The sequence below is a fragment of the Cyprinodon tularosa genome, unplaced genomic scaffold (genome assembly GCF_016077235.1).
Source record: "Cyprinodon tularosa strain WSP-4 unplaced genomic scaffold, ASM1607723v1 ctg166, whole genome shotgun sequence".
Classification (NCBI taxonomy): domain Eukaryota; kingdom Metazoa; phylum Chordata; class Actinopteri; order Cyprinodontiformes; family Cyprinodontidae; genus Cyprinodon; species Cyprinodon tularosa.
The window spans coordinates 614,412-641,849 of NW_024038493.1; the positions used below are offsets into that span (position 1 = coordinate 614,412).

General features: G+C 39.7%; 1 protein-coding gene across 1 annotated transcript; it reads right to left on the bottom strand.

The window, feature by feature from the left end:
- LOC119780771 (epithelial cell-transforming sequence 2 oncogene-like) lies at positions 1 to 26,169 on the bottom strand. The gene is made up of 21 exons (XM_038280915.1): positions 25,938 to 26,169; positions 16,806 to 16,918; positions 16,553 to 16,715; positions 16,103 to 16,358; positions 14,408 to 14,609; positions 14,067 to 14,160; positions 13,773 to 13,938; positions 10,735 to 10,863; positions 10,544 to 10,636; positions 10,250 to 10,456; positions 10,075 to 10,178; positions 9,849 to 9,974; positions 9,123 to 9,209; positions 8,007 to 8,116; positions 7,768 to 7,915; positions 7,594 to 7,667; positions 3,925 to 4,081; positions 3,768 to 3,833; positions 3,571 to 3,659; positions 2,181 to 2,353; positions 1 to 464 (listed from the first exon to the last, which is right to left on the bottom strand). Exons 1-21 carry the CDS (start codon positions 26,079 to 26,081, stop codon positions 331 to 333), a joined length of 2,835 nt encoding a protein of 944 aa, XP_038136843.1. The 5' UTR covers positions 26,082 to 26,169; the 3' UTR covers positions 1 to 330.
- Between the last annotated feature and the right edge of the window lie 1,269 nt (positions 26,170 to 27,438).

Below are 27,438 nucleotides of genomic sequence, written 5' to 3' on the forward strand. Positions count from 1 at the left end.
AATTTCATTCCCGTCCAAATGTACATCACTAATAATAAGTGAGTAACAGTTTTTGTACATTTAGGAAACACTTTTGGAAGGATGTATACCAGCAATGGTAAGGAGAAAATACCATTAGTGGTAGCAAACAACAAAACTTAGGGTTTACCAATCATAGTTAGGAAACATCATGAACTCAGGACAAGAAATGAGTTGTAACGGTTGTGAACAGTGCCACAAATAATTTTTCAGCAGTCCAGGGATTTGATGTCATATATTTGTTAATCCCTACAGAGACATCTATAATGTCTGGCAGTGGAGGGGATGGTATTGGATGGAGAGGTCTGATGATCAATGGTGTTCATTCAGGGAGGAGTTTATAGCCGAACGCAGCACAGACAGGAAGTATTCCCTCTCCTCTTCTTGCTCCATTGCACAAACCCAAGAGCGGTGTGGTCCGTCCAAGACGAAGGCATGACGCACATCTGGGTTTAAAGGAAAAAGATCGCTGTGTGTCAGGAATTGATGGGGGATCAAACAAAAAGGAATACTTTAAATAAGGATATACAGGTGCTGGTCATAAAATTAGAATATCATGAAAAAGTAGATTGATTTCAGTAATTCCATTTAAAAAGTGAAACTTGTATATTATATTCATACATTACATACAAACTCATATATTTCAGATGTTTATTTTGTTTAATTTTGATGATTACAAATGACAACAAATGAAAATCTCAAATTCATCATATCAGAAAATTAGAATATTGTGAAAAGGTTCAAAATTGATGGCCCCTGGTGCCACACTCTAATCAGCTAATTAACTCAAACCACCTGCAAAAGCCTTTAAATGGTCTTTCAGTCTAGTTCTATAGGCTACACAATCATGGGGAAGACTGCTGACTTGACAGTTGTCCAAAAGACGACCATCGACACCTTGCACAAGGAGGGCAAGACACAAAAGGTCATCGCTAAAGAGGCTGGCTGTTCACAGAGCTCAGTGTCCAAGCACATTAATAGAGAGGCGAAGGGAAGGAAAAGATGTGGTCGAAAAAAGTGTACAAGCAAGAGAGATAACCGCACCCTGGAGAGGATTGTGAAACAAAACCCATTCAAAAATGTGGGGGAGATTCACAAAGAGTGGACTGCAGCTGGAGTGAGTGCTTCAAGAACCACCACACACAGACGTATGAAAGACATGGGTTTCTGCTGTCGCATTCCTTGTGTCAAGCCACTCTTGAACCACAGACAGCGTCAGAAGCGTCTTGCCTGGGCTAAAGAGAAACAGAACTGGACTGCTGGTGAGTGGTCCAAAGTCATGTTCTCTGATGAAAGTAAATTTTGCATTTCCTTTGAAAATCAAGGTCCCAGAGTCTGGAGGAAAAGAAGAGAGGCACTTCATCCACGTTGCTTGAAGTCCAGTGTAAAGTTTCCACAGTCAGTGATGGTTTGGGGTGCCATGTCATCTGCTGGTGTTGGTCCATTGTGTTTTCTGAGGTCCAGGGTCAACGCAGCCACATACCAGGAAGTTTTAGAGCACTTCATGCTTCCTGCAGCTGACCAACTTTTTGGAGATGCAGATTTCATTTTCCAACAGGACTTGGCACCTGCACACAGTGCCAAAGCTACCAGTACCTGGTTGAAGGACCATGGTATCCCTGTTCTTAATTGGCCAGCAAACTCTCCTGACCTTAACCCCATAGAAAATCTATGGGGTATTGTGAAGAAGAAGATGCAATACACCAGACCCAACAATTCAGAAGAGCTAAAAGCCACTATTAGAGCAACCTGGGCTATCATAACACCTGAGCAGTGCCACAGACTGATCGACTCCATGCCACGCCGCATTGCTGCAGTAATACAGGCCAAAGGAGGCCCAACTAAATACTGAGTGCTGTACATGCTCATACTTTTCATGTTCATACTTTTCAGTTGGCCAACATTTCTATAAATCCTTTGTTTTTATTGGTCTTCAGTAATATTCTAATTTTCTGATATGATGAATTTGAGATTTTCATTTGTTGTCATTTGTAATCATCAAAATTAAACAAAATAAACATCTGAAATATATGAGTTTGTATGTAATGTATGAATATAATATACAAGTTTCACTTTTTAAATGGAATTACTGAAATCAATCTACTTTTTCATGATATTCTAATTTTATGACCAGCACCTGTAAGATTCTCTTGTAAACTCACAGGGTGTGTGCAGGATTTCTCGGACGGTCAGACTGCTTGTAGCAACAGAGGCCAGGAAGGTGTGAATGCTCCGATGAGACACAGTGAAAGGGGTATGCTCTAACTTTCTTCGAGTCAGAACTAAAGCATCGTTGAACAGGAACAGTCCCACGTCGCATATATGCTCAAAGGTCCTATGTTATGGAACAAAACCAAAGGATCTTAAGATCTACAAATAGCTTCTTACTAACTAAACCAAACTGTAAATGCTTGATTTCAGCTAGTTGTTATAAAGTCTGACAAAAGGGTACATGCAGGTGTGTATGCCCCTTCTCTTTGCTGGTAGCCATAGTTTCCAAGTCCCCTTAGTCACGCTAATACTGTGGACCTGTATCTGTGTACTACTGTCAGCTTTAGTAACATAAAGGAAAGAAAACAACTGGAGGAAAGTAAAATGGCTCTGATTGGCTACTTTTCAGGAAATCTTGCCCCTTGAGACAGCACTTTTTACTTCCTGTTTTTGGGCAGTAACGGTTACTACCGATCCATACCAGAAGCATGCTCCATACATCAGCTAATTTGAGCATGTGCAATCAGATATTCATGCAGGTCCCCATAAAAATAATGTAATAATAGTACTAAAAGTACTTATTTCTATCCCTAAATCACTGAATAATGCTAATACACATCTTTTAAAAAAATTCTGACTTTTCTCTGACATTTTGATGCTTTTTTACATTTTCTCCGTGCTGCTTGTCTGACATCATCATCGGATATGCTCAGAGTAGTCCGGCAAAATATGATTAAACCATGTTTATGTGCATTTTAGTTGTTTCTTTCTTTAGATTATGCATTTTTACCATCACGTTAACATGAAAGGAAAACATAAAACATAAAGTCAAGATTTATGTTTAAATCCAAAGCCGAAAAAGTTTGCACCCGAAAGTAGCACAGATCGGGCACAGGTGAGGGAGAAAAACAGCATTTATTTTCTCAGGAAATACATTATTCACATTTAATACATTATAGTTTAGTACAGTTACTATTTTTAGGGAGGGAAAAACTTAATTTAGATATTTTTTACAAAGCGTCCCAGATGTATATCTGGTTGCACATACACAAATGAGCTGATGGTACGGATCATGCTACCAGTACGGATCGGGTAGTGACAGTAATTTTAGCAAAACTTTTCAATAATAACAGTAGCATTGTCACTACCTGATCTATACCAGTAGCACAATAATTACATACAGCTCATTTGTGCATGTGCAACTAAAATATCTGGGTCACAATTGATTCTATGAAAATAGACGAACATTACTTATTTCAGCTTTTGTGTGTTAGTTTTAAATAGAATTGCTGTAATAGTTATGTTGTTTCCCTTTTGGAAGAATTCTGACTTTATAATTACCTCAGTGAATCTGGAATCTGTTCATCCGGGCTCTTGAGCAGCATGGCGTCCTGCGTTATTATGAGATGCCTATTTCCTTCATTAAGGTTCTGAAAATAGAAGTATATAAAAAAAAAATTATAAATAGGAAATTATTCAAGGTGTGACTTTTTTTTTCTCTCTACCAAGTAATAAAGAATTAATCTGTGTCTTCTGACCGGACAGCCCTGTATCAGTTTCTGTGTCTCCTCCAGCTGCCTGCCTGCCTCTGAGTTTCCCTTTAACTAAAACAAGACATCATCAAAAAGCAAAAAAAAAAAATAAATAACAGAGAAGTATGAAATGATGCATTAAGATGGATCCAAGCTCTTCTACCTGCTGAATGAATGTTCTGAACTGCAGCATCGTGTTGAGGGCGGAGCAGAGGTCTGAGTAGTCGGGATGACCGGGTCGTGTCTGTGAGGTCAGAGCCTGAAGCAGAGTAACATACTCTTGGATTCGCCACACTGGACACAGCAGCAGCTCCTGCAGGCTTTTACACACTAAAAATTAATTAGGATGTAACATAATAACGTTTAAAAAGCAATCAGGGACAGAGCTAAGATTTTTCAAAGGGGGGTGCGCACCTTAATGTCAAGACAACATGGAACTAAATAACATAAAATGCCTTGTTAACTCTTTATGGGGACACGTGTGTGGGGTGGCGTTTCATTTCATGAAAAGGTGCATTTCTAAAGTAATATGATAGTTAGGGTGGAAACTTTGATTGATGTTGGTAGCAGACCAATGGAGATGAACTATGTGTTTTCACCCCTCGTTACTTACTTTTCATGGCTATAAAAAAATTACCTGTGGTGGATTATTACGACACGAGTTTATCTTATGGGAAATAAAACTGGATATTACTTTTCTGTGAAGTCTAACTGACAAAATTATACAGTTTTTACCATGATCTGTCAACATCCAGTTGGCAGAAGAGGTAAAAAATGTAAGTGCTGGAAGTTATGAATCATAAATTGATGACAGAAACACATCAGCCTCAAGACCAGATTGTAATGTCTCTGCAGTGGGCCTATAAATCTGATAGGGTCCTGCTGTTGAAGCTCCTTGAAAATGTTATTTGCACCTAGAACTGCAGTGAGAGGTGATGGAGAGATAAGATCGCTGGAGGATTTAAATCAGAGATCACGAATAAGTGGACCGCTGTTCGGATCCGGACCAGCCTGCTGGCTAATCCAGACCCAACATTTATAAGTTACTGCATTTTGTCCGAAGGCAGTGTCTTGCTTCTCTTGCGCCACTTCGTTGCTTTGTCGCCATTCATACCCAGTTTTAAAAACCTTGCAGGGCAGCATACAGCCCCATTAGCTCATTAAGCCATAAAAAAACAAAAACAAAAAACAAAAAAAACGGTCAGTTCAGGTGTTATATAAAATGTGTGAATCAGGAAATACCCAATTTTTGCTAACTGAAAGATTGTTGTTCTCTACTTAAAAAAGCACTTTAGATTTTAAAATGGGAAAAAAAATAATATTTATGTTTTTTTTTTTTTTTTATAAACTCAATGTATAAAATTCTGTTTAAAGTAACAGATTATAACTGAAAATGTCTCCCAAACTTTACTGGTTGTTGATTTTCTTTTTTCGGACCCAGAAGATTTTTAATAGGTTACCCCTGATTTAAATAATAAATGTAATGCTTAATTCTCATCTCGGGGATATGGACATATTATAAATTATATCCTGTTAGGTTTATTCTTTATTAGTCATATGTATTACCTATCTGTCAGCCAGATTAGATGAGGTGGACGGCCTTCCTTTGCATGGTGTATCACATTTTGGATATGAAGGCTAATTAGGACAGTCCTTCTGTCTGTACAATAAGCACAGGATAATGCTACATCCTGGAGCCAGATTGATAACGAAGAGCTATCTGTAATTCTGAGGTTCCTGCGGAAGTTGCTGGGTCTACCGCGGAGCCTGAGCAGCATCGCCCTATACGGAAAAAAGAACATGCTGAAGCTCCCCTTCAGCAGCCTGAATGAGGAATTCAAGGTGAGCCAAACTAGGGAGGTGCTGCAATACAGAGAGTCATGTGACCCAAAAGTCTCTCAGGCTGGTATCGAGGTCCTGACGGGGCGGAAGACGCTGTGGAAGTGGCGGAGTCAGGGCTGCGGCACAGGACTCTGGTGGGGACAGTGGCTCGGGGAAGAGCAGGCCTTGCTAGCAGCACAACATCTTCTTGCGGCGGGATGGCAAAGGAGAAGAGGAGGAGAACGCTGCTCCAGGAAGAAGTGCGGGCAGCAGTGGAAGAAGAGCGGGCCGGCAGGGTGCTTGGAATGCGGCAGCAGGGAGCCTGGACGCAATGGGAGCAAGCAACAGAGCGCAAAGTCACGTGGACTGAACTGTGGAAAGCCGAGCCCCAGCGCATAAAATTCCTGGTCCAGGCTGTATACGATGTACAGTATTGCCAAGCCCATCTAACCTGTTCTGTTGGGGGAAGGTGGAGTCACCAGCATGTGCACTGTGCCAGAAGAGAGGGACCCTGGAGCACATCTTGAGCTGCTGTCCGAGGAGCCTGAGTGAGGGGTGCTACCGCTGGCGTCATGACCAGGTCTTGAAGGCCATAGCGAACACCATCTGCAGTCGAATAGCCCATTGCAAGCGCCTCCGCCCAGCAAAGAAAACTATCTCCTTCATCAGAGCTGGAGAAGGACCACCAGCTGGTGCCAGGGTCTCTTCCTCTGGCCTGCTCACAATGGCACAGGACTGGGAGCTGATGGCAGACTTGGGGAAACAACTGAAGTAAAAGCACTTTACACTACATTCACGCACACAGTCATGTTTGCAAGCTACATTGTAGCCACAGCTGCCCTGGGGCTCACTGACAGATGCAGGGCTGCCATACACTGGCGCCACCGGGCCCTCTGACCACCATCAATAGACAATGCAGGTGAATTGTCTTGCCCAAGGACACAACGACACTGAAAGTCGGAGCCAGGGCTTGAACCGTCAATCCTTCGATTTCAGGGCAAACTCCTACATCTGACGCCCCTGTGGCTCTATGTGTTGTGTGTACATGTGAGGGCATTGGAGCGAACTGGAGCGGAGCGGAATCCGTGCTCCGGCCTTTGAATTGAAAACCGCTCTGCGCCCCACCATATTTCTTTCACTCCGCTCCACCGCTGGCTCAAATCACATGCTCTGACTACCGCCCATGGTTTCATGTGACTTCATGCTCCTGTGGTTGGCCAAAAGGTCAACATGGGAGTCAGGTACTGCATGGTGATTTACCCAACCAGCTCAAAGAATTAATTTTACTGACTGTCCATCCCTTTTTGTGAACACTTTCCACAGGATCTCTTCCAGATAGATACTGTTTAGTATTCAAACTGAACTACTCTGATCAATCTGAGTTATGCCAGCTTACAATACGTCATTTACTGCAGTTGACTACTATTTTTTCAACTGTTAAAAAAACAGGTTAGGATGTTAAATAAACACATGAAGAAAACATTGAAAAAGAAGGGGCACCCAAAAAATTTGGAAGCCACTGATTTATTGCAAGCAGAACTGGGTTGGTGTCATTTTGGCTTCTCACATTATTCAGTGGTCTCCACAGAAAGTCAGTAAGAGTTACTCATTGACTTGGCAAAGTTTTCACTTCGGATGCTCTTTGTAATATAACAAGAGCTCATTTTTCCAAACTATTGAAATTCCCCCTGAATCATTTTTGACTTACTGCAATAGGGTAATTGTAAAGTTTTCCAGCCAAAAGAAGACCATACTATGACAAATTATTGTTCTATTGGCAGTTAAGTCTGTTAATAAATAGTCCTTTGATACACAGTTCTTGCCTCTCTGCATATGGAACCACTCAAAGCTTTGTAGAAACCTAAACATGCTTTACATATGATGACATTGCCCCAAATTGTGATAAAATCAACTCCTTTTTTTTTTTTAAACAGAGTTGTCTGTACTGTAGTGTACAGTGCTCCCAAATATAACTGTTTTTTATATCACATAAATAACCACATGTTTTTACCTCAGCATATGTGTCGGCAGAGTTCTGTCTGCTCTCTTCAGAAAAGCCCGAAATGCAGGATTTGCTTCCCTGCACTAAAACAGACACAAGGTTGACACAACAAAATTTTTCTCCGTTGTAATATTCCTCTGAGAAGACTATGATTATTATAAAGCTATATTCTTTGTAGATTACCTTATCGATGGTGCAGATGGTGGTGATGTAGTTATTCAGGTAGTTAGTGTAGATGTTAAGTTTTGAGCAAAACTTCACAAACACATCTCCAACACACTGCTCTGCACCCCAATGCTGCAGCCTGGTCTGTAAATCTGCCTTAAACAAACTTAAAAAAAAAAAAATTCAAAAATTCTGCCTTGCCTGGTCCTGACAGCAGACTCCTAAAAATTATAAATCAATCACCTATGTACCTTTACCTGTGTAGTTGGACTATCACTGTAACAGGGCTGAAGATGATCTGGATGTCGTTATAGCCGAGGATTGGTCTGCTGGAGTTGAAAGCAGCCATTAGAGGCTCTTGGTACACCTTTACAAACAAGAAAAGAGATGATAACAGAATAAGCCATTGCATAGCTACATCAACAAATATATGTAATGCCATAAGCTATCAATTATGGTCATTGAGAACCAATGATTTTTTTTAATATTGACAAAGGAAGTTTGAGTCTTCTGTATTCTCTGCTGTTATTCCCACTCTTCCCTCAGCTTGAGGGCAAAGCAGCTGCTTCTTGCTTGTCTCATCCTCTTTTGTAGGTGCCAGCCAATAAAGAGACCGATGAATGAAAGACCATGCAGGCCACCGGAATCATAACCTTCTGACTGCCAAAGTTAAGTGAGTCTGTTGCTAATCTCAGAACCAGACTTTTCAAAACAGACTTTGTGCAATGTTTTACTCTTAGTTTAAAGGACATTTGGAGATGTCAGAAACTGGAAATGTAGAGCATCTGAGAAGAAAGGGTAAAGAAGAAAGCTTTCCTGCTCCAGCACTGACATGTTGAGATTTGGAGATGCCTCGCCTTTCTAAAAGTGAGATCAGAAGTTAAAGGTCTGGCTAGGAAGTTAGGAAATGAGTTTTCGTCTAAACACTTAATATACATATGATGAATGATGGGGCTCTGTTTTTCCTTAAGGATTTTGTTTGGTTCACCCTTTAAAAAAAGAACAGTGCCCACCCTTGCATATTTGGTTGAGGACCTCCTCTTCTTCAAACCCATGCCTCCTTCTCACTATAACTACTGCAGACATTTTTCTGTGCCTATTTGCTCCTGATGTGCTAAATAAAATGCAGTAAGCAGTTTAACGTTTGCGGGTTTTGCAAGTTTCAAGGAATTGCATTAGCATATAACTCATTCCGATGATCAGCATATGTTCTTAATATTGTTTAAGACAAACAGATCAAATTGTTTGCAAGTGAAAGGCAACAATCTGCTGAACTGGTTGCATATGCCTTGAAGTTGGAACATGTTTCTATACAGCCAAACCTTATCATTTAGTTTAGATATATTAATTGTTAAAGTGTGCCACAGGTTTACCTTCAGCACGGCTCTTAGCCTTCCCAGATAAAGGCGTTCACTGTGGAGCACCTCTCTACCGACCGAACATCTCCAATCCAAAGTTGACTAAAGAGGGGGGAAAAAATGCTTTATTATGTTTCCCAATTATGGAATGACTTTTGCTCTACTGTTTTTGAAGGCAAAGAAGACATTTTTTAAATTGAAATTTGAAAAAAAAAATGCAATACAGAAATTCCAAGTTGAAATAATTTTAATACAAAAATGGTTATGAGCAAAGTTAGAAACTTTGCAGTTTTCTTAGATTTTTAGAGAATTTATAATTATGTATATTTACATTCTTTAGAGATTTTATATTTTTTATGCTCTTTTTCAATTTTGGGTATATATTTAAAATTGTATGAATTACCTTGTTCACAATTCATAAATGTTTTTTTTTTTATCAAAAAAATGTTAAAAGAATTGAAACAGCTGAGTCTATAACATGACATTTTTTTTAAAAATCAGCAACAAAAAAAAATATATATTATAAAAAATATTTTCAAAAAAACAAATTCTGGTAATACAGCAATGTTATTCTCAAAACAATTCTTTGAGGAAAATGTTTTCCAAATTTTCATTTCTGGATTGCAATTTGTTTTTAATTTTACTTACAAAATCAGTTTTTTAAATGTAAAAATAATAGAACAAATCAGACTTCAAAGCTATTCACTATTATCAGAGCAGAAAGGGTGAAAAGAGAAGAACCTGGGGTAGATCCTGCATTAGGCCTTCATGTGGTGCAGTCTGACCATTTGCTGCTTGTTTCATCTCACCCTCCTTTATTTCAGTCCATCTGCTTAAGAAGCCGGAGATAAACTCCACAGGTCTGCTCTGAAGGTTTGAAGACAGATAAAGATTTACATGAGCTCCTTTTAAATGGTAAATTTCCACTTTTTTGATTCATTTAAAACATACATAGAGCACTTCTCACCTCTTTCTCTCTAGTTAAACTTGTAAGTCCCTCCGTCAGAGCTTCACTGAGTTCTCTGGACACACACAGCTTATCAAGGGATAATTGTTCCCACAGAAAAAGTCCTAGAAATAACAAAGAGATATGTTAAACTAGATCAAAGTAGAGCTGTGTCCTCATTGAATTTGAAACCCACCCAGAGCTCTGCCTCTGGCCTGAACACTAGCCTGCTGAAGCTGAAGCTCCAGGGTGGCCCTCAGTCGTACCAAAACCTCCTCCATCCACTCAGCCTGTCTACACCAGTTCAGCAGCACATCGTCAAAAATATACTGCAGAGGTGGAGCTGCCTGATCCTGTTCTACAGATGCAGCTGCACCAGCACCGCTGGACCATTCGCTGAGGACTACATTAATAAAAAACATAACCCATGACCAAAAACAACAGCTGTTTTGTTTTTGTTTGTTTTTTCTCTTCGGTAAAAGTAACTCACTGTTCTGGAAACTTCCTGTGGCGAGACCCAAAGGCGCTCGAACTACCAGACCAGTTAGAGTGGAAAGATTACGGATCAATGTAAGTCCTGATGCTGCGAGTAAGAAACAAAATAAGGGCAAACAGATGATTTAGCAGATCCTAAAAGTATTTCACAGATTTCAATGGGTGTTAATAAAAACATAAGTGTACCGGATGCAGCGAGTGGGCAGAAAATGTCTATCCCTCCACCTTGTTGACCGGGTGCCACCAAGGCGAAAAGCTGTTCCCAGAAATCCATTAAATCTGGGGATGATAAAGTTCTCTCGGACAGAATACTGTCTGAACGTAAGAGAAATAGAAATTTAAATAAACAGGATAACAGAAAAAAAAACTAAGGGCCCGTGTCACAAAGATATTACTCAACCTGTCTTTGTTATTTAACGGGGTATATTGAAGTTTAATTGCATTTTTTACATGTTTAAACCAATAGCTCACACCTGTTACTTCCAAAATGTGTTTTGGAAGCTTTTTGTGTTTCCAGTTTGTGTGTTTTTTTTTTTATTATTTCTGCTCAGTTTGTTAAACAGCGTAGCTTTTATTAACAAGCCTCATACAAATCTGGTCTACCTTAACCCTTTAAAGCCCAATTCAATAATAAAACAAAACAGAAAATTGCTTTTTTTGGTTTGAAGTCCTTTTTTGGCCTTTTAACAAAATATGTAAAAAGAAAAAACAGAAATACATTTTTGATATTTTGATATATTTTACTACTTTGCGATAAGTCAAGATTATTTCTTGTGTAGTCTTCTGCTCTCTGTTATCAGGTATATCTGATTGTGTACAATAGGATTTTGAGCAAAGTTTTTACCATTAAATTATGCAAAAGGTGTCAGACGCAAAACATTTCAGAAACCGTATGTATCAAATACGATACATTTGGCATTATAGGGTTAAGCGATTGATGCTGAATATATAGAAGTTGTGCTTGTTCTTTTCCTGTTGGTTCATTGTGATCAACATATTTAATCCTCAAGTGGTTTTGGCAGCTGTTATTTTTTGTCCCTACCTATCAGGCCACACCTATGTAAATGTCCTGGACACACCACTGCAAAAGACCTTCACTCAAAAAGCTGCTTATACTTTGATGAAAGTGGCAATGGTATTTCCTTTGCCAAGTTAAGGCTGAAAATTATGGTGGAGGGGCAGAAACCTCTTAAAACCTCTTAAAACCTCTTAAAACCTCTTAAAACCTCTTATTGTTTAGATGTCTGAATGGCAAAGAAGTGAACTGGGACTATTTGGACTTAAAGATACAGTGTGTAATTTTTAGCGACATCTAACATCTCTCCCCCACTGCTTCTCCCCCCCAACAGTACGGCGAGCGTTACGGGACAAAATGTCTTCCACGACGTCCGCATCACCTACCTTCTCAAGTGATGAGGTTTGTTTACATAGATAATTTTACAGATAGTATTTCATTAGTCTGTGTGTTCAGTACCGTCTCAGTTCATCTCTCTCAACTTGCCGTAGTTACTTTCGAGCGTAATGGGCAATCTCACAATCGCTAGTTTGTTGGCTCTGCGCTGCCGTAGCGCAAAGATATCTGCCTCCATGGCTGCGAGACCCGATCCTATGTAATTATAAATAACGAATTCTAAGGCAACGCAAATATTAAGGTTAAGAGGCTGAGCTCATAGATGATGATAAATAACATAGTTATGTATAATATATTACATTTCTGACTGTATATCCCTGTAATTATTACACACTGTAGCTTTAAGAGTGAAGTGGAAATAAGATTTTATATAAAGTTTTCTGTGGAGCAACATTCAAATGTTGTTTTTTATCCTGGAGACGACCAGGTTACCTTTATGTCCTTAATGAGGTTCCTGAGTCCCTAAAGTTTGGGTTTTGTAGATGCTTATTCATTGGCTCCAACTTCCTGACGAACTTACTTACTACTTACTAATTACATAGGTAGCTGATGATGGGAGAAAGGAATAAAAGGGGTGGTTACACGTAGAGAGAGAGAAGGAGACAGCGGCAGAGAGAATGACTGAAATGCTGCCAATGCTTGAGATTTGATTGGATGGGCAAGCATGGGTGGGAATGAGGCCGACACATACCTGGGGGAGGCACAATGGAACCTCAAGACTGTAAGGATTTAGGCAGTAGTGGGGCCATAGAGAGGTGCACCTGAGCTATGCATGAGAAAAGAACCCATCCAGGACTAGGGCTCGAAGGTAGACCTCAAAACGACCCCAGAAAGTAGTGGTGAACCCTCACCATCATCTGTCGGATTTAGTAATGTTGGTGTAGGACCTCTTTTTTTTTTAGGTTTGTCCATCACTAGTGGGCTGACAGGGAAACAAGGTATGAGAGAGAAATCGAGACATAAGGCAAAGGACCACAGGCAGATTCAAACCCGGGTCAGCCACGTCGAGGATTAAGGCCATCGAAGCACAGTCCATGTTGGTTTTGAAGCTTTAAGCTTTTTTGAGCATCCAGCTACACTTTAGGAAAAGGTTTTATTGACAATCCAGTTTCTAAGGGTTATTTTCTATTTGAATTTTCAAATTTCAATCTGGCTGATTTTCTGGCCAAACAGTGGCACTGTTGGGCTAATTAGTTTGTCAACCTAAAATAATGATAATACCACTCAGCCACCGAAGCCAACCCATTGAGTGCAAATTATTCGAAAAGACGACATGATTTACCTCCAAACCACGTCTACATTTGGTTGAAAAGTGAAAAATGTTCAGCTATTATCTAATACTGGACTGAAATGAGACAAAATAAGATTGAACAAACAGCACAATTTTCAATAAATTGACTAAATCAAGACCAGATTTGGCCTAAAAATCCAACATCTGAAAGACGTCTTGTGTTTGGGGGGCATCTTTATTTAGCGTTGGCACATCTTCACGGCACGTGTGAATGGCCAGTTCTTCACCAGGATTAGAGATCTTTGCTCTCCAGTTTACCCTTGAAAAAAATTACTATAAATATCAGTTATCAATACTTACTTTTTTAAACTGTAGCGACTGAGATTACTCCTTATTCAAGGTATTAAGAGAAGTGTTTGTCCTACAGTTACAAACAAACAGATATCTAAGAGTTCAACTTTCAAAAGGAGCTGATGGTATATAATGGATTACAGAACGTTGAATGTTAGTTATTTAAAAATCGACGCTAGCTGTAGCTCGAGTAAATTTACCTAAAATGAATAATGTCTCATGAAGACTCACCATTAACGAGATAAATCTCCTCTGTTCCTCCTGGAACTAAAAGCCCAATCCTTCGTACTTGCTGCCCTGAGACGGCCCTCTCCACCTGGGCTAAGAGGGCCGAGAGAGTCCCTCTGTGGTCATACAGAACCACTATCACTTCAGCCTTCAGTCCACTGAGCACCAGCTAAAAGAAAAAAGATGAGACATTAGTATATAATCTCTGCATTGAATGATATTTAATCAAATGAGTGATTTTAACTGAAAACTGAATCTTTAACTGAAGATTTTTTATTTGTTTGTTCGTTTTTTTACCTCATAAGCAGGAATTCTGTTGGAGAGGAGCAGAAGGAGGCCAGCAGAGACTGTCTGAGTCAGTGAGGCCGACACCTTATTTACCTTCAATGATCTTTTAAAGCAAGAAAATATACATTCACATAAATATATGTATATATAAGCACTCCATTGTACATTATACAGCTTCATACAACAATATTTCCAACTTAAAACATATGATCAATCTTCACATGGTTTAATGTTAACAGAATAGATGCAGGTTCTCAGAACAGGACACTTATAAGGGTTAAAACAAGCGGAAGTAGCCTTTTGCCTGAAAGCAGCAGAAGTCTTCAAGTGTAAAATTAATAAAAAATCACCTGCTAGCACTTGTCACCTGAGCTCCATCCAGAAGTTGCCCTCTCTTTGGACTGATGGGTGGAGACTTGAGTGGCCAGCAGAGGGATGGCAGAGATCTGATGGTTAAATCTGAACAGGACCTTACTGTCTGAGGACTTCTACCCCTGAACGCCTCTGATTTTGGATTAGAACCCCATGGTCTCCTGTGCATCATGGACAACCCTGGAAATATCACACAAATATATATAAATCTGTTTCACTTTAGATTGAAAGTGGCTTTCATTGGGAGAGGAGAGTAATTTGCACATTACAGCAAAACCTGACAGGTCGCAAAAACAAACAAATTGACTGCTCAGCCATGAATCATATTTTTCTTGAAGTTTTTTGTATACATTTATATCTTTAAACTGCTGTATCTCACAACAGTTTTCATTTAGATATTTAGAATAATTCTCTAGCCTAAACATAGAGACAATTAATTGATCTGCATTAGTTAATTAATTACAGTTGAACATTATTTTGCATTACAAAGAAGAACATTTAGCTGATGATGTTATGTAAAAAGAAGGAAATGCTGTCACTGTAGAAGTTAACTAATCAAAGCATGTGAATGAAGCTTTAGAGATTTATGCTCATTTGCTGAGGCTCTGTGGATTGAAATGCTTAGATCAGCAGCTGTAGAAACGCTAGTGATTCTGGACTTTCCACAATGGTTCCTAATTGTTTTTACAATAATTTTTGGAGATTTCCACAAATACTTGTATTGAATTTCCAAAACATGAAACTAAAAATACCAGTGATCTATATTTCTAATTTGGAAATTATCTACTTTTTGGAACATGACAAATCACTGTAAAATAATAATTGAAGGTGTTGATAGTAGCAGCCCAGTTGATATTTCTTTCCAGATTTGAATCAGAGACCAATTCAACTAAACCAGATGAAGCTACTATGACAAGAATATAAAGTTAGGGGTTGAACAAGTACTGCAGAATTTGAGGATAGAAGTAGAATGAAGCAGGACGATAAAAAAATTGGTTCTTATACTCTCAAGCAGCCAAGCTCATAGCAGCATCAACTTTTAGCTTTGTTCTAACTCGCTTGCATCTATTTAGATGAATCAATCAATAGGATATTACGAATAAATTTGAAAATTCTGTGAATGTAAGAGTAAGAGGATCCAAATACCGTATTTGACTGGATTGTATTGAGATTTATTCTTGTTCATCCTCTGCTAAATGAAATGCTTAGATCAGCGTTCTGCAAACTGCAGCTTCAGAGCCACACATGGATTTTCCACTATTACTCTTTTTCTTTAAAAAGTGATAAGGAATTTTTGGAGTGTTTTATAAGAACTAATGCAATAATTTTCTTTCTTTTTTTTCTTTTTTGTTAAGTTGGAAACAATGTGCTGTTTTAAATATTTTTCACAAATATTGTCATCATTCCATTAGAGAAAATTATATTTTATGATTTTAAATTTTCTCAAAACTTAAAAATAAAAGATAAAAAGGCAATGCTCCAAAAAGGACAATAACCTTTTGGACATAATTAAAAATTTCAATCAATTTTTTTTTTTTTTTTTGTCATGTTGAATTAAATGTGAAACTTGCAGATCCTTGGTGTAGATCAACACTATTTTTTAAGATCCTCTTGGTAAAAGTATGACTAACAAAACTTCCTTTACTAGACCATCAATATTTATCATGACTCACTCTTCTCCCCCTGCAGTGCCTCTTTGATTTTCTGTCTAACCCTTCTCTCTTTACTCCTCTCCTCTTCATCCTCTGTCAACCCCGTGCTTGGCTGATTGAGGGTCCCAAATATCTTGGCTGCCTCCCGAGGAGGAAACCAGTCTAATGTAGAAACACATGAGATGTAGTGATACTTCCAGGCTCCAAACTCCTTTTCTCTTGGTGCATAGGGAAGAAACCAGCCTCTCTTGATACACCGGCCTGACCAGAGACAGTCCTGATTGAAGATAAGAACAGATGCTTTCACCCATTTGCTAAATAAGAGTTTCCTTATATTAAGCAATGGGGGTTGAAATCATGGCAAAATTGCATTTAAAAAGTCTTTAAACATATGTATTTGTACACTTATTGTTCTTTCTAAATGTTCAACTCATTAGGAAGCCTACGAATAAGTCAGAAAGAGTCCCTCACCTGTTCTGTAAGGTATCTCCAGTGCCAACTGACCTGTGCGGCACTGCAGAGGTCCATAGGGGATAGGAAGGACATAACATACAGAGAGAGAAACCGTGGCAGTACAGCTGTGAAGTCCGCTCTAGTAACAGGGACTGTCTCATTAAGCATATCTCTGCAGTACCTGAGTTTGTGAAAGATACAACAAAGGGACCAAAATGCAGGTTCAGGGCTGAGACTTTATAACGACTTAAAGTGTTGGAATGAGCCTTACTTAAGCTGGGACTTGGTTGAGCGCATCAGCAGGGAGTGCAGGAGATGTTTCCTCTGTGAATCGTTCCACAAATCAAACCAGTGCAAGGCAAGCTTTACCCGCTCCTCAAACAGCTTAGATTAAACAGGAAGAAGACATGAAATGAGGCCAAGCAATCACTCCCAAACTTTCTCATGATGTTGACCACTATTGGTGTTGGTTTTATTAGGGGAAATTAGATTCTAAACTGAATGTCTGGGGTTTCTAAAGTGATATTCGTTGAGGCTTTAATTTACCCTATTTCAAAAACCTCATATATCAGAGCAGCTCTTGTGAAAGAATGTCTTGATTAAATTAATTAATCTTGTCTGCTACTGATGGATGTATTAAGGAAGGTTAACAAAGGTATTAAGGAAGGTTAACATATTTAATTTAGTTTATGTCTATGAAACAAAATTACAACACATGTAATCTAAAGGCACTTTACAGAGACTCAATTGGTAAAACATGTTTCAAAGGAAACCCAGCTGATTGCATCCAGCGATTGACTTTACAGGATTCAATCCTCCTGGATGAGCATGTAGATCATTTCTTGCATTATGTTGTTTACCCTACAGCTATTCCCCACAATGAGCATGCGTGCAAAACTCTTTCAACAGGAAGAAACCCCTTAGCACAGACTCAACAGGACCAACTTTGGGTCTTATAGGGCTGATGTCCTGAAGGTTTTAGAGGTTTCTCTGCTTCCGCACAGCTTATTTCCGTCGATAGCTGATTAACAAGCTTTTGCTGAACAGCCATCATCACACTCAACAGATTGGTCAATACCACCAAAAAACTTGGTTCAATTTCATCAATCTGGTTGGTAGTTATGTGTCCAACCAATCAAATGTGGTATAGTTTTAACTAGTCTATATTGGTAAAAGTCAAATCAATGAACATTGGTCACATTAACCAAATTATTGGTTAAGTAGAGCAACTTTCACAGCAAAGAACAGAACTTGACACAACAATCCTTCCATTGAAAGGCAAACTCCTATCTCAAACACCACTGTCAAGACTAACATCTCTTGGAATTTAATAGTACTTAATACTAATGTTTCAACCAAGGTGATCCAGGATAAGCATGCTGTATGTGTACAAATCACTGTAATTGTTCTCTAGGTCCATAAGTATTACACACTACACTAGAGTACAACCAAACAGTCAGAGTAGTAAACAATCAGTTACCATTTTTGATTGGTTGTCTGATTAACCAATTAAATTGGTTGATCTAAAACCAATGGCTTGGCGAGAAACTGACTAAGCTATTGGTTGATTCAACCAAAACTGATTTAACCAACTAGATGGGCTGTTTTTTCTGGAAAGTCTCTATATCAGGGGTGTAAAACTGGTTCCAGAAAGGACTGTATGGCTGCTGTTTTCCAACCAAGAAGTAGCACACAAGATGCCATTCATCATAATAATAATAATAATGAATTTTATTTATCATGCACTTTACATTTGATTTCAAATCTCAAAGTGCTACAAAACAAGTTTAAAAGACCATAACATTAAAAACAGAGTAAAAAGACAGTCATTAAAATCAATACATTAAAAGGCATACGTAGCCTATTAAAAAAAATCTAAAATCAACAATTGTAGGAATTTCTAAAAAGGAAAGTTTTTAGTCCTTTCTTAAAACAATCCACCGTCTGTGGGGCCCTAAGGTGGTCTGGGAGGGCATTCCACAGACGGGGAGCTGCAGCTTCGAAGGCCCTGTCGCCCATTGTTTTTAGCCGTGTCCTGGGTGGGGCCAGACGGTGCTGTTGGCCTGACCGGGTCCGGGAAGAGGTGTGTGGTGTGAGCAGTTCAGTGAGATACATGGGGGCCGCACCGTGCACACAGTGATGGGTGTGCAGAAGAATCTTGTACTCTATACGGGCGTGAATGGGCAGCCAGTGTAAAGTGTGAAGGATGGGAGTGATGTGCTGGTGTTTCCTCACGCTCATCAGGACCCTGGCAGCGCTGTTCTGTACATACTGGAGCTTCTGAAGGCTCCTGCCAGAGATCCCGACGAGGAGAGCGTTGCAGTAATCCAGCCTGGAGGAGACGAAGGCGTGGACGAGCTTCTCTGCAGCAGGGAGGGATAGGGAGGGACGGAGTTTAGAGATATTACGGAGGTGAAAGAAGGACGTTTTGCAGATGGAGGTGACATGATTGTCAAAGGAGAGGTGGGGGTCAAGCTTGACCCCAAGGCTTGTAACAGAGGGAGAGAGGGGAATGGTATGACCACAGAATGAAACAGAGGTGAGAGGAGAGGAACGGAGTTGATGAGGAGTACCAGTTTGGATGGCCTCTGTTTTTGAGGCATTAAGCTGCAGGAAGTTTTGATTCATCCACGCCTTTATATCCTCCAGGCAGGAGCTGAGGCGGGTGACAGAGTTGGCGGGGGAGCTGGGAGGAGTCATTTTAATGTAAAGTTGTGTGTCGTCAGCATAGCAATGGAAGTTGACCCCATGCCTGCCGAAGACACAACTAAGGGGGAGCATGTAGATGGTGAACAGGGTAGGGCCGAGCACGGAGCCCTGGGGGACCCCACAGGTGACAGTGTGAGGTCTGGATTTTGCCTCCCCCAGGGCCACATACTCGGTCCTGTCAGTGAGGTAGGAGTGAAACCAGTGGAGGGCAGTGCCAGAGAGACCAATGAAATGCTGGAGGCGGTGGAGGAGGATGTGGTGATCTACTGTGTCAAACGCAGCAGACAGGTCAAGAAGAATGAGGAGGGACGTGAAACCGGAATCAGAGGCCATCAGCAGATCGCTGGTGACTCTGATGAGAGCTGTTTCTGTGCTGTGGGAGGGGCGAAAACCAGATTGGAATTTTTCATACAGATTATTGCATTTAAGGTGGTTGTGGAGCTGGGTGGAAACAACTTTTTCTAGGAGTTTGGAGATGAATGGGAGGTTTGAAATGGGTCTGTAGTTTGACAGAGGTTCAGGGTCCAAGGTGGGGTTTTTTAGGAGGGGTTTAATGAGGGCAGTTTTAAGGGTAGATGGGACGGTACCCGTTTCCAGGGAACTGGCTATTATTTTGGTTATGAGATGACTAATGGATTGATGGTGAGTTTTGAGCAGAGGGGATGGGAGGGGATCTAAAGAGCAGGTGGATGATTTAGATTTGCGGATGATGTTCTCGACCTCCTGCTGCGTTGGCAGAGAGAAGTGTGATAGGAGTTGTGTGGGAGATGTCTCAGGGGTATCAATAGTGGTGCTGTTTGAAGGTGAAAGTGAAGAGCGGATGCTGTCTATTTTTGATATGAAGAAGTCCAGAAACCGGTTGCAGTTTATATCTGTGTGGTTGTAGAATGAGGAGACCTGTGGTTTGAGAATATGGCTGATTGTGGAAAAGAGTTTTCTGGAATTACCTGGGTTATTGTTGATGAGCGAGGAGTAGTAATTGGACCTGGCCTTGGAGAGGGCTGTTGCATAATTTCTGCGATGTTCCCGGTAGGCCAATTTATGCACCGTCAGGCCAGATGTTTTATATGCCCGCTCCAGGACACAGCCAGACCTCTTCATTTGCCTTAGCTCTTTGGTGAACCAAGGAGCGGAACGTGTGAATGTGACAGTCCGGGTTATTACAGGAGCATGAGTATCCAGGATGGAGTTGAGGCTTGTGTTGTAGAAGTCCATTAAGTCACTGGCTGATGAGAGTGGAGAGGGGGAAAGATGCTGAAGATGTGAGCTGAAGGATGAGGAATCAATGTTTTTGATGTTTCTGAAAGTGATATGGCGTTTTGGTTTGGTGAAAAAGGTTATTGGGAGTCTAAATGTTACTGCCAGGTGATCTGAGACACCAACATCGTATATGTTGATGCTGGTGAGTGGAAGGGAGTCAGTTATAACAAGGTCCAGAGTATGCCCTTTGCTGTGGGTGGGGCCATCTGTCAGCTGTTGAAGATTTAGACAGTCCAAAACCTGTTTGAATTCGGCAGCTAGACGGGAAGTGTGTGAGTCCATGTGTATATTGAGATCACCAATTACAAGAATATTTGAGTGTGCTGTGCAGAGAGAGTTTAGGAACTGATGAATGTCAGAAATGAAAGTTGGTTGTGGTTTAAGGGGGCGATATATGACAGCTACTGTAGCAGAGAAAGGATTATTGCATTTAAAAACATCATCTAATGAAGTCATCAGGTTAAGACTGGTTACAAAACCCAGAAAAGGTGATGGGATAAGTAGAACCCCTAAAAGATAAAATGACTGTCAACTAGGGTATCAGAAGGCCTAGTCACAAATTCCAGATTTCCTAAATTAATTTTTCCAATCTGTTCCCTTAAGTGCATGCTTTGTCTGGTATAAAGAAAAATTCTGCATTTTTTGCTACATTTAAACAAATTTTATAAGCACTACACACTAAATGGTGTTTGTCAATGTGTAAAGCATTCTGTTATATACAGGTGCTGGTCATAAAATTAGAATATCATGAAAAAGTAGATTGATTTCAGTAATTCCATTTAAAAAGTGAAACTTGTATATTATATTCATACATTACATACAAACTCATATATTTCAGATGTTTATTTTGTTTAATTTTGATGATTACAAATGACAACAAATGAAAATCTCAAATTCATCATATCAGAAAATTAGAATATTGTGAAAAGGTTCAAAATTGATGGCCCCTGGTGCCACACTCTAATCAGCTAATTAACTCAAACCACCTGCAAAAGCCTTTAAATGGTCTTTCAGTCTAGTTCTATAGGCTACACAATCATGGGGAAGACTGCTGACTTGACAGTTGTCCAAAAGACGACCATCGACACCTTGCACAAGGAGGGCAAGACACAAAAGGTCATCGCTAAAGAGGCTGGCTGTTCACAGAGCTCAGTGTCCAAGCACATTAATAGAGAGGCGAAGGGAAGGAAAAGATGTGGTCGAAAAAAGTGTACAAGCAAGAGAGATAACCGCACCCTGGAGAGGATTGTGAAACAAAACCCATTCAAAAATGTGGGGGAGATTCACAAAGAGTGGACTGCAGCTGGAGTGAGTGCTTCAAGAACCACCACACACAGACGTATGAAAGACATGGGTTTCTGCTGTCGCATTCCTTGTGTCAAGCCACTCTTGAACCACAGACAGCGTCAGAAGCGTCTTGCCTGGGCTAAAGAGAAACAGGACTGGACTGCTGGTGAGTGGTCCAAAGTCATGTTCTCTGATGAAAGTAAATTTTGCATTTCCTTTGGAAATCAAGGTCCCAGAGTCTGGAGGAAAAGAAGAGAGGCACTTCATCCACGTTGCTTGAAGTCCAGTGTAAAGTTTCCACAGTCAGTGATGGTTTGGGGTGCCATGTCATCTGCTGGTGTTGGTCCATTGTGTTTTCTGAGGTCCAGGGTCAACACAGCCACATACCAGGAAGTTTTAGAGCACTTCATGCTTCCTGCATCTGACCAACTTTTTGGAGATGCAGATTTCATTTTCCAACAGGACTTGGCACCTGCACACAGTGCCAAAGCTACCAGTACCTGGTTGAAGGACCATGGTATCCCTGTTCTTAATTGGCCAGCAAACTCTCCTGACCTTAACCCCATAGAAAATCTATGGGGTATTGTGAAGAAGAAGATGCAATACACCAGACCCAACAATTCAGAAGAGCTAAAAGCCACTATTAGAGCAACCTGGGCTATCATAACACCTGAGCAGTGCCACAGACTGATCGACTCCATGCCACGCCGCATTGCTGCAGTAATACAGGCCAAAGGAGGCCCAACTAAATACTGAGTGCTGTACATGCTCATACTTTTCATGTTCATACTTTTCAGTTGGCCAACATTTCTATAAATCCTTTGTTTTTATTGGTCTTCAGTAATATTCTAATTTTCTGATATGATGAATTTGAGATTTTCATTTGTTGTCATTTGTAATCATCAAAATTAAACAAAATAAACATCTGAAATATATGAGTTTGTATGTAATGTATGAATATAATATACAAGTTTCACTTTTTAAATGGAATTACTGAAATCAATCTACTTTTTCATGATATTCTAATTTTATGACCAGCACCTGTATGTTATTGGCAGGTCACTTCTTAGTATTTGCAGGGACAATTGGGTTTGTCAAAAATGTTGGTAGGGACATGTCCATGTTGTCCGTATGCAAACCTACCTCCATCAAGGGGACATACAAACAGATGCCTGAGCTACCTTAGCTCCTGAAGTGGAAATGGAATGCTTCTACTCCAAGTAACTCCCTAATGGCCAAGCTTGAAGCTCCTTGAACCACCAAATGGGGTAAGCAGTAAGTGATCCCAGAGGATATTTGCTTAAATGCCCCCATGTGTTGGGCTTTTGGCTCACAACTATAACGATGACAAACATCAAGGCAAGTGTCGTCCGACCTGGGATAGAAGCTCTTTGGCAACTGCCTGGTGGCTTCTCCTGGTTTACGCCAAACCAAATGACCGACATCCCCTACTACCCCCAACATCTGCAGGGGGCAGTGCTACACTGGTAAAAAATCTAAATCTAGATAAGTCATTTTTTTCTTAAAATAAGTGAATTTGTTCTTGTATTGAGGAAGTAAAAGAGACATTTTGCCAAGGGAAAAAGACAGTTTACATTTAAAATAAGAAAACACAATTACATTGTCTTATAAGTGATTTTATCTAATTATCTTATTTCAAGAGTAAAAATACTCATTCTATTGGCGAATGAGTATCATTTACCAACTCAAATTAACAGTAAATACATTTAATTTAAGAAATTTGTACTTATTTCTAGATCATTTTTCCAGTGTATGTGCTCAAATCTAGACCTTCTCCACCTTTCTAACTCCTTCTACAAAGCTGATCACAGGAAGAGACAAATGCGCCCTTGGATCTGATTTCAAAAAGATAAAAAATACCTAATTTGATGTAGAAGACCTACTATGTTGGTGAAAGTGACAAATATATGAAATAATCGTACAAGAAGAACAATCATAAGTAGTATTATGATTAAAGTTCTTAGTTAAAAGAGCTTAAGCGAAAAGTTAACCTGGAAGACTCTTATTCAGCCTAAGCTCCCTTGCTCAGTCTTAGCCAATTGACAACGTGCTGCACCATCTCCAAAGCCAATAATTACTCAAGATGCTATTCATTAAGACGAAGGCCCAGCTTCCCCATTCAGCACTTCAGCCGAACTTTAAATGCATCTGCTAAACTCCATTCATGCTTTGATTTAAATCTGTTGCACATCTCCATGCCTGGTAGATCCAGTTCTCTACCCTTTCAGAATCAGCATTCTGGTCCTGGAGTCTACTAGGACTCACCAAGGCCTATCTCATGCTCACCCATTCATGACGCATTCCATCCAATTCCACTTTATCGCCCCTATGGTTCCTTATAATGCTACGACTTCTTACACTGTTTGATGTGTCCATTATTAGAAATGGCTTTTTGTTATAATTATTATAGAAACCTTATTGCTCGCTTAGCCTTGACGTAAATCCGATTAGCAACTTATTGGAGGTGGAGGGCCTGTAAAACTTCCTTCTCCCTTCGTTTAGCTTCATTTTCTCTTAATTTCTCTATCCTGTAGATACTCTTGCATACACTCAATAGACAACCCATCGTCTGAGCATCACATCTCATCAGGTGTTCACTCCTCTTGGCGCATAACCACGCATCTGTCCTCTCTGCATCCACTGTATCGTCAGTTCTACTAATCTCAACAGCTCCTAACAATGGATGAATCAGATTCAGTAGCAGCCCTGACTCAAACCAGTGTAACTGCCTTACACAAAGCATGCTTGTAGCAACAGTGGAGAGAAAAACTCCCTTTTAACAGGAAGAAAGCTCCAGCAAAAACAGGCTCAGTGTGAGCGGCCATCTGCTGAGGCATCCTGGGGGTCTAAGAGACAGAAGCAGACATAGAGAAAGAAGCAGAGAGGCAAAAGGCAACTGTCAACCAGCTCCACAGTCGGCCTGGAAACAGCCAGGCAGATGAGCTCCAAGCCAGCTTCCATGTCAGAAGATGTAGAGAGCCCATTCAACTAGTCACAGTCAGAGAAACAGGACTACACTGAAAAACAGGCCAAAATCCAACATCTATAAACAAAGGTGTTGATGGCAGCAGCACAGCTGATATGTCTCTCCAGGATGCTGTCACAGCCAAACAGGAACAGACCAGACGATCCTGTCTCCTTATGTGTATGTATACTTCTGCCTCCTTGAACCCCATTCGGCCTTGGCAGATGGCGCTCATACTCGGCCTTGTTCCGGTTCTGCTGTAGGTTTCTTCTTGTTTAAATTGTAATAAGGGATCACTGTCGAATCAATAAGTCAGTGCAATCAGCTGGTTTTCTTTAAATAGAAAACTTTTAACCAGTCTGTGACTTACAAATAGTTGATTTGAATAAAACTTTTGAATGTACATTTTCTCTGTATAAGTCTCTCCAGGTTGAACTTCTGTGTATATTTTCAAGTAATGAATTGTTTTTTTCAAATAAAGAAAATTCTAAAAAGGCATTTTTTTTATCTGTACTAATATTTTTATGATTTTTTTTTATTAATTGCATTTAATCAATTATTGAAACGGTGGTCAAGAGACTTTGTAATCAATTAACCATTAACTGTAGTATAGGGACTCTATAACATGCCTTTAGAATAGAATTCAACTTTTATTGTCATTCCACTGTCACAAGTACAGAGCAACAAAATTAATTCTCTGCATTTAACCCATCCCCTTGGGGAGCAGTGGGCTGCCATTGTGAGGCGCCCGGGGAGCAGTGTGGGGTTAAGGGTCTTGCTCAGGGACCCAGAGTGGCAGTCTGTGGGAGTGGGGGATAGAAATCACAACCTCAGGATTCAAAGCCCAATGCCCTAACCACTAGGCCACCACTCCCACACTTTAGCTGACAGATTATACCAATTATACCAAAACTGTAAAAAATATGTAACAACATTTTGCAGGATAAAGAAAAAAGCCTTTATCATCTGTCAGCTCTATCCAAAACTCCACAATTGGAAAAGTTTTAGTTTTACCCTGTTTAATTCTGTAAAAAAAATTATTGACAGATTAATCAATTAGCAAAATAATCATTAATTGCAGCCCCAGTATAGTCCCATATTCTCTCTTAATACAATGCATCTACGATTGTTGCTGTTAGAGGTGTACAGTGTAGTTTTAACCTGCAGGTTGCTTTGCTTGTTGGTCAGTGGGGTCCAACTGCTGAAGCGTCTCTCCATCCCCTGCTTTAGACTCCGCTGTGGCTCATAGTCCGTCCCGCTGAGCTGCCAAAGCTTCACAGAGTGAGGACGGCCTATTAGGTCCATCTCAACAGAGCCTTCTGAACGTCAAGGAAAGTCACAAGGACTGCTTTCTACAGGCCTATTTAAGCAGAGGGGATCTGTTTCAGTTGAGTTGATGTGTACAGGGAGTAACCTTGGAGACACATCAACAATGGATGAGCGCATTCCGTTACACAGCCCATCCCATCCTGAGCATTAATAACTAACAATATTTGTTAAAAACAGGCTCAATAAGGACACAAACATTTTCATGAGCTTCTTTACAGGAACATTTAAAGACATTTGAAAGCTTATAGTAGCTAATTTACCAAAAAATCCCCAAATGTCATTAAATTATTCAGGCTCATGTAGCTAAAAGTTCAATGACTTGTTTAATTTTAGGTTTTAAATGACGCATTTGAACCCTGTTCCTTTTACAACTCTGTACTGATTACAAAGATGCCAACATTGAAAACATTTAAAATAATTCAGTGCAACACAAGTTACAGTGTTTATTGTTTGTTTTTTTATGGAGTGAAATTTATTCATTTATTTTTACAGGCAAAGAATATATTTTATAAACGCTCATTTAAAAAAAATGCTTTCAAAATGAAAAAAAAAAACTTGTTAAAAAGTGTTTTATTAAAAAAGGTTTAGAGTAATTTTGCTATTTTAGATTCTGTTTTTTCTAATATATATATATATGTATATATATATATATATATATATATTTGTTTGTTTTATATTTTTCTCCTCAGTTTGTGCCTAATACAAATGTCTAGCAGACCAAAATAAATGTGTTTTCTGTACTCCAGAGGAAAGCAGACAGCCCAATGAAGAGAGAGCAATATGATCTGAAAAGCATGATTTAAAAACACAATCTATAAAATTCAGTCTAAATTTTTTTTTGTGTGTAGAGTAAAAAAAGGTGTAAATTTACACATCTACACAAGTTACATCTACATACAGTCTCCAATCTACAAATCTTTTCCAACAACAATGGAACAGAATTCACTACATAAATATATCCTGATCTAAGATGGAGCTTGGCCATTTAAGGCTTATTTGTGAGAAGGAGGATTTTAAATTCTATTCTGGATTTAACAGGAAGCCAATGAAGAGAAGCCAGGATAGGAGAGATATGATCTCTCTTTTTAATTTTCATCAGAACTCTGGCTGCAGCATTTTGGATCAGCTGAAGGCTTTTAACTACAGTTTGTGGACTTCCTGATAGTAAAGAATTACAATAGTCCAGCCTTGAAGTAACACATCCATGGACTAGTTTCTGAGCATCAGGATATTTCTATTTTTTGCAATATTCCGCAGATGTGAGAAGGAAATTCTAGAAACCTCTTTGATATGGGAATTAAATGACAGGCCCTGATAAAAAAAATAATAAGAT

Excerpts from the sequence above, each read along its gene's own strand:
- LOC119780771 (XM_038280915.1), bottom strand. The coding sequence starts at position 26,081 with ATGGACCTAATAGGCCGTCCTCACTCTGTGAAGCTTTGGCAGCTCAGC. Across the intron at positions 16,716-16,805 it reads TCAACCAAGTCCCAGCTTAA|GTACTGCAGAGATATGCTTA; the intron begins GTAAGGCTCATT and ends TCACAAACTCAG. Across the intron at positions 10,457-10,543 it reads CACAGGAAGTTTCCAGAACA|TCCTCAGCGAATGGTCCAGC; the intron begins GTGAGTTACTTT and ends TTATTAATGTAG.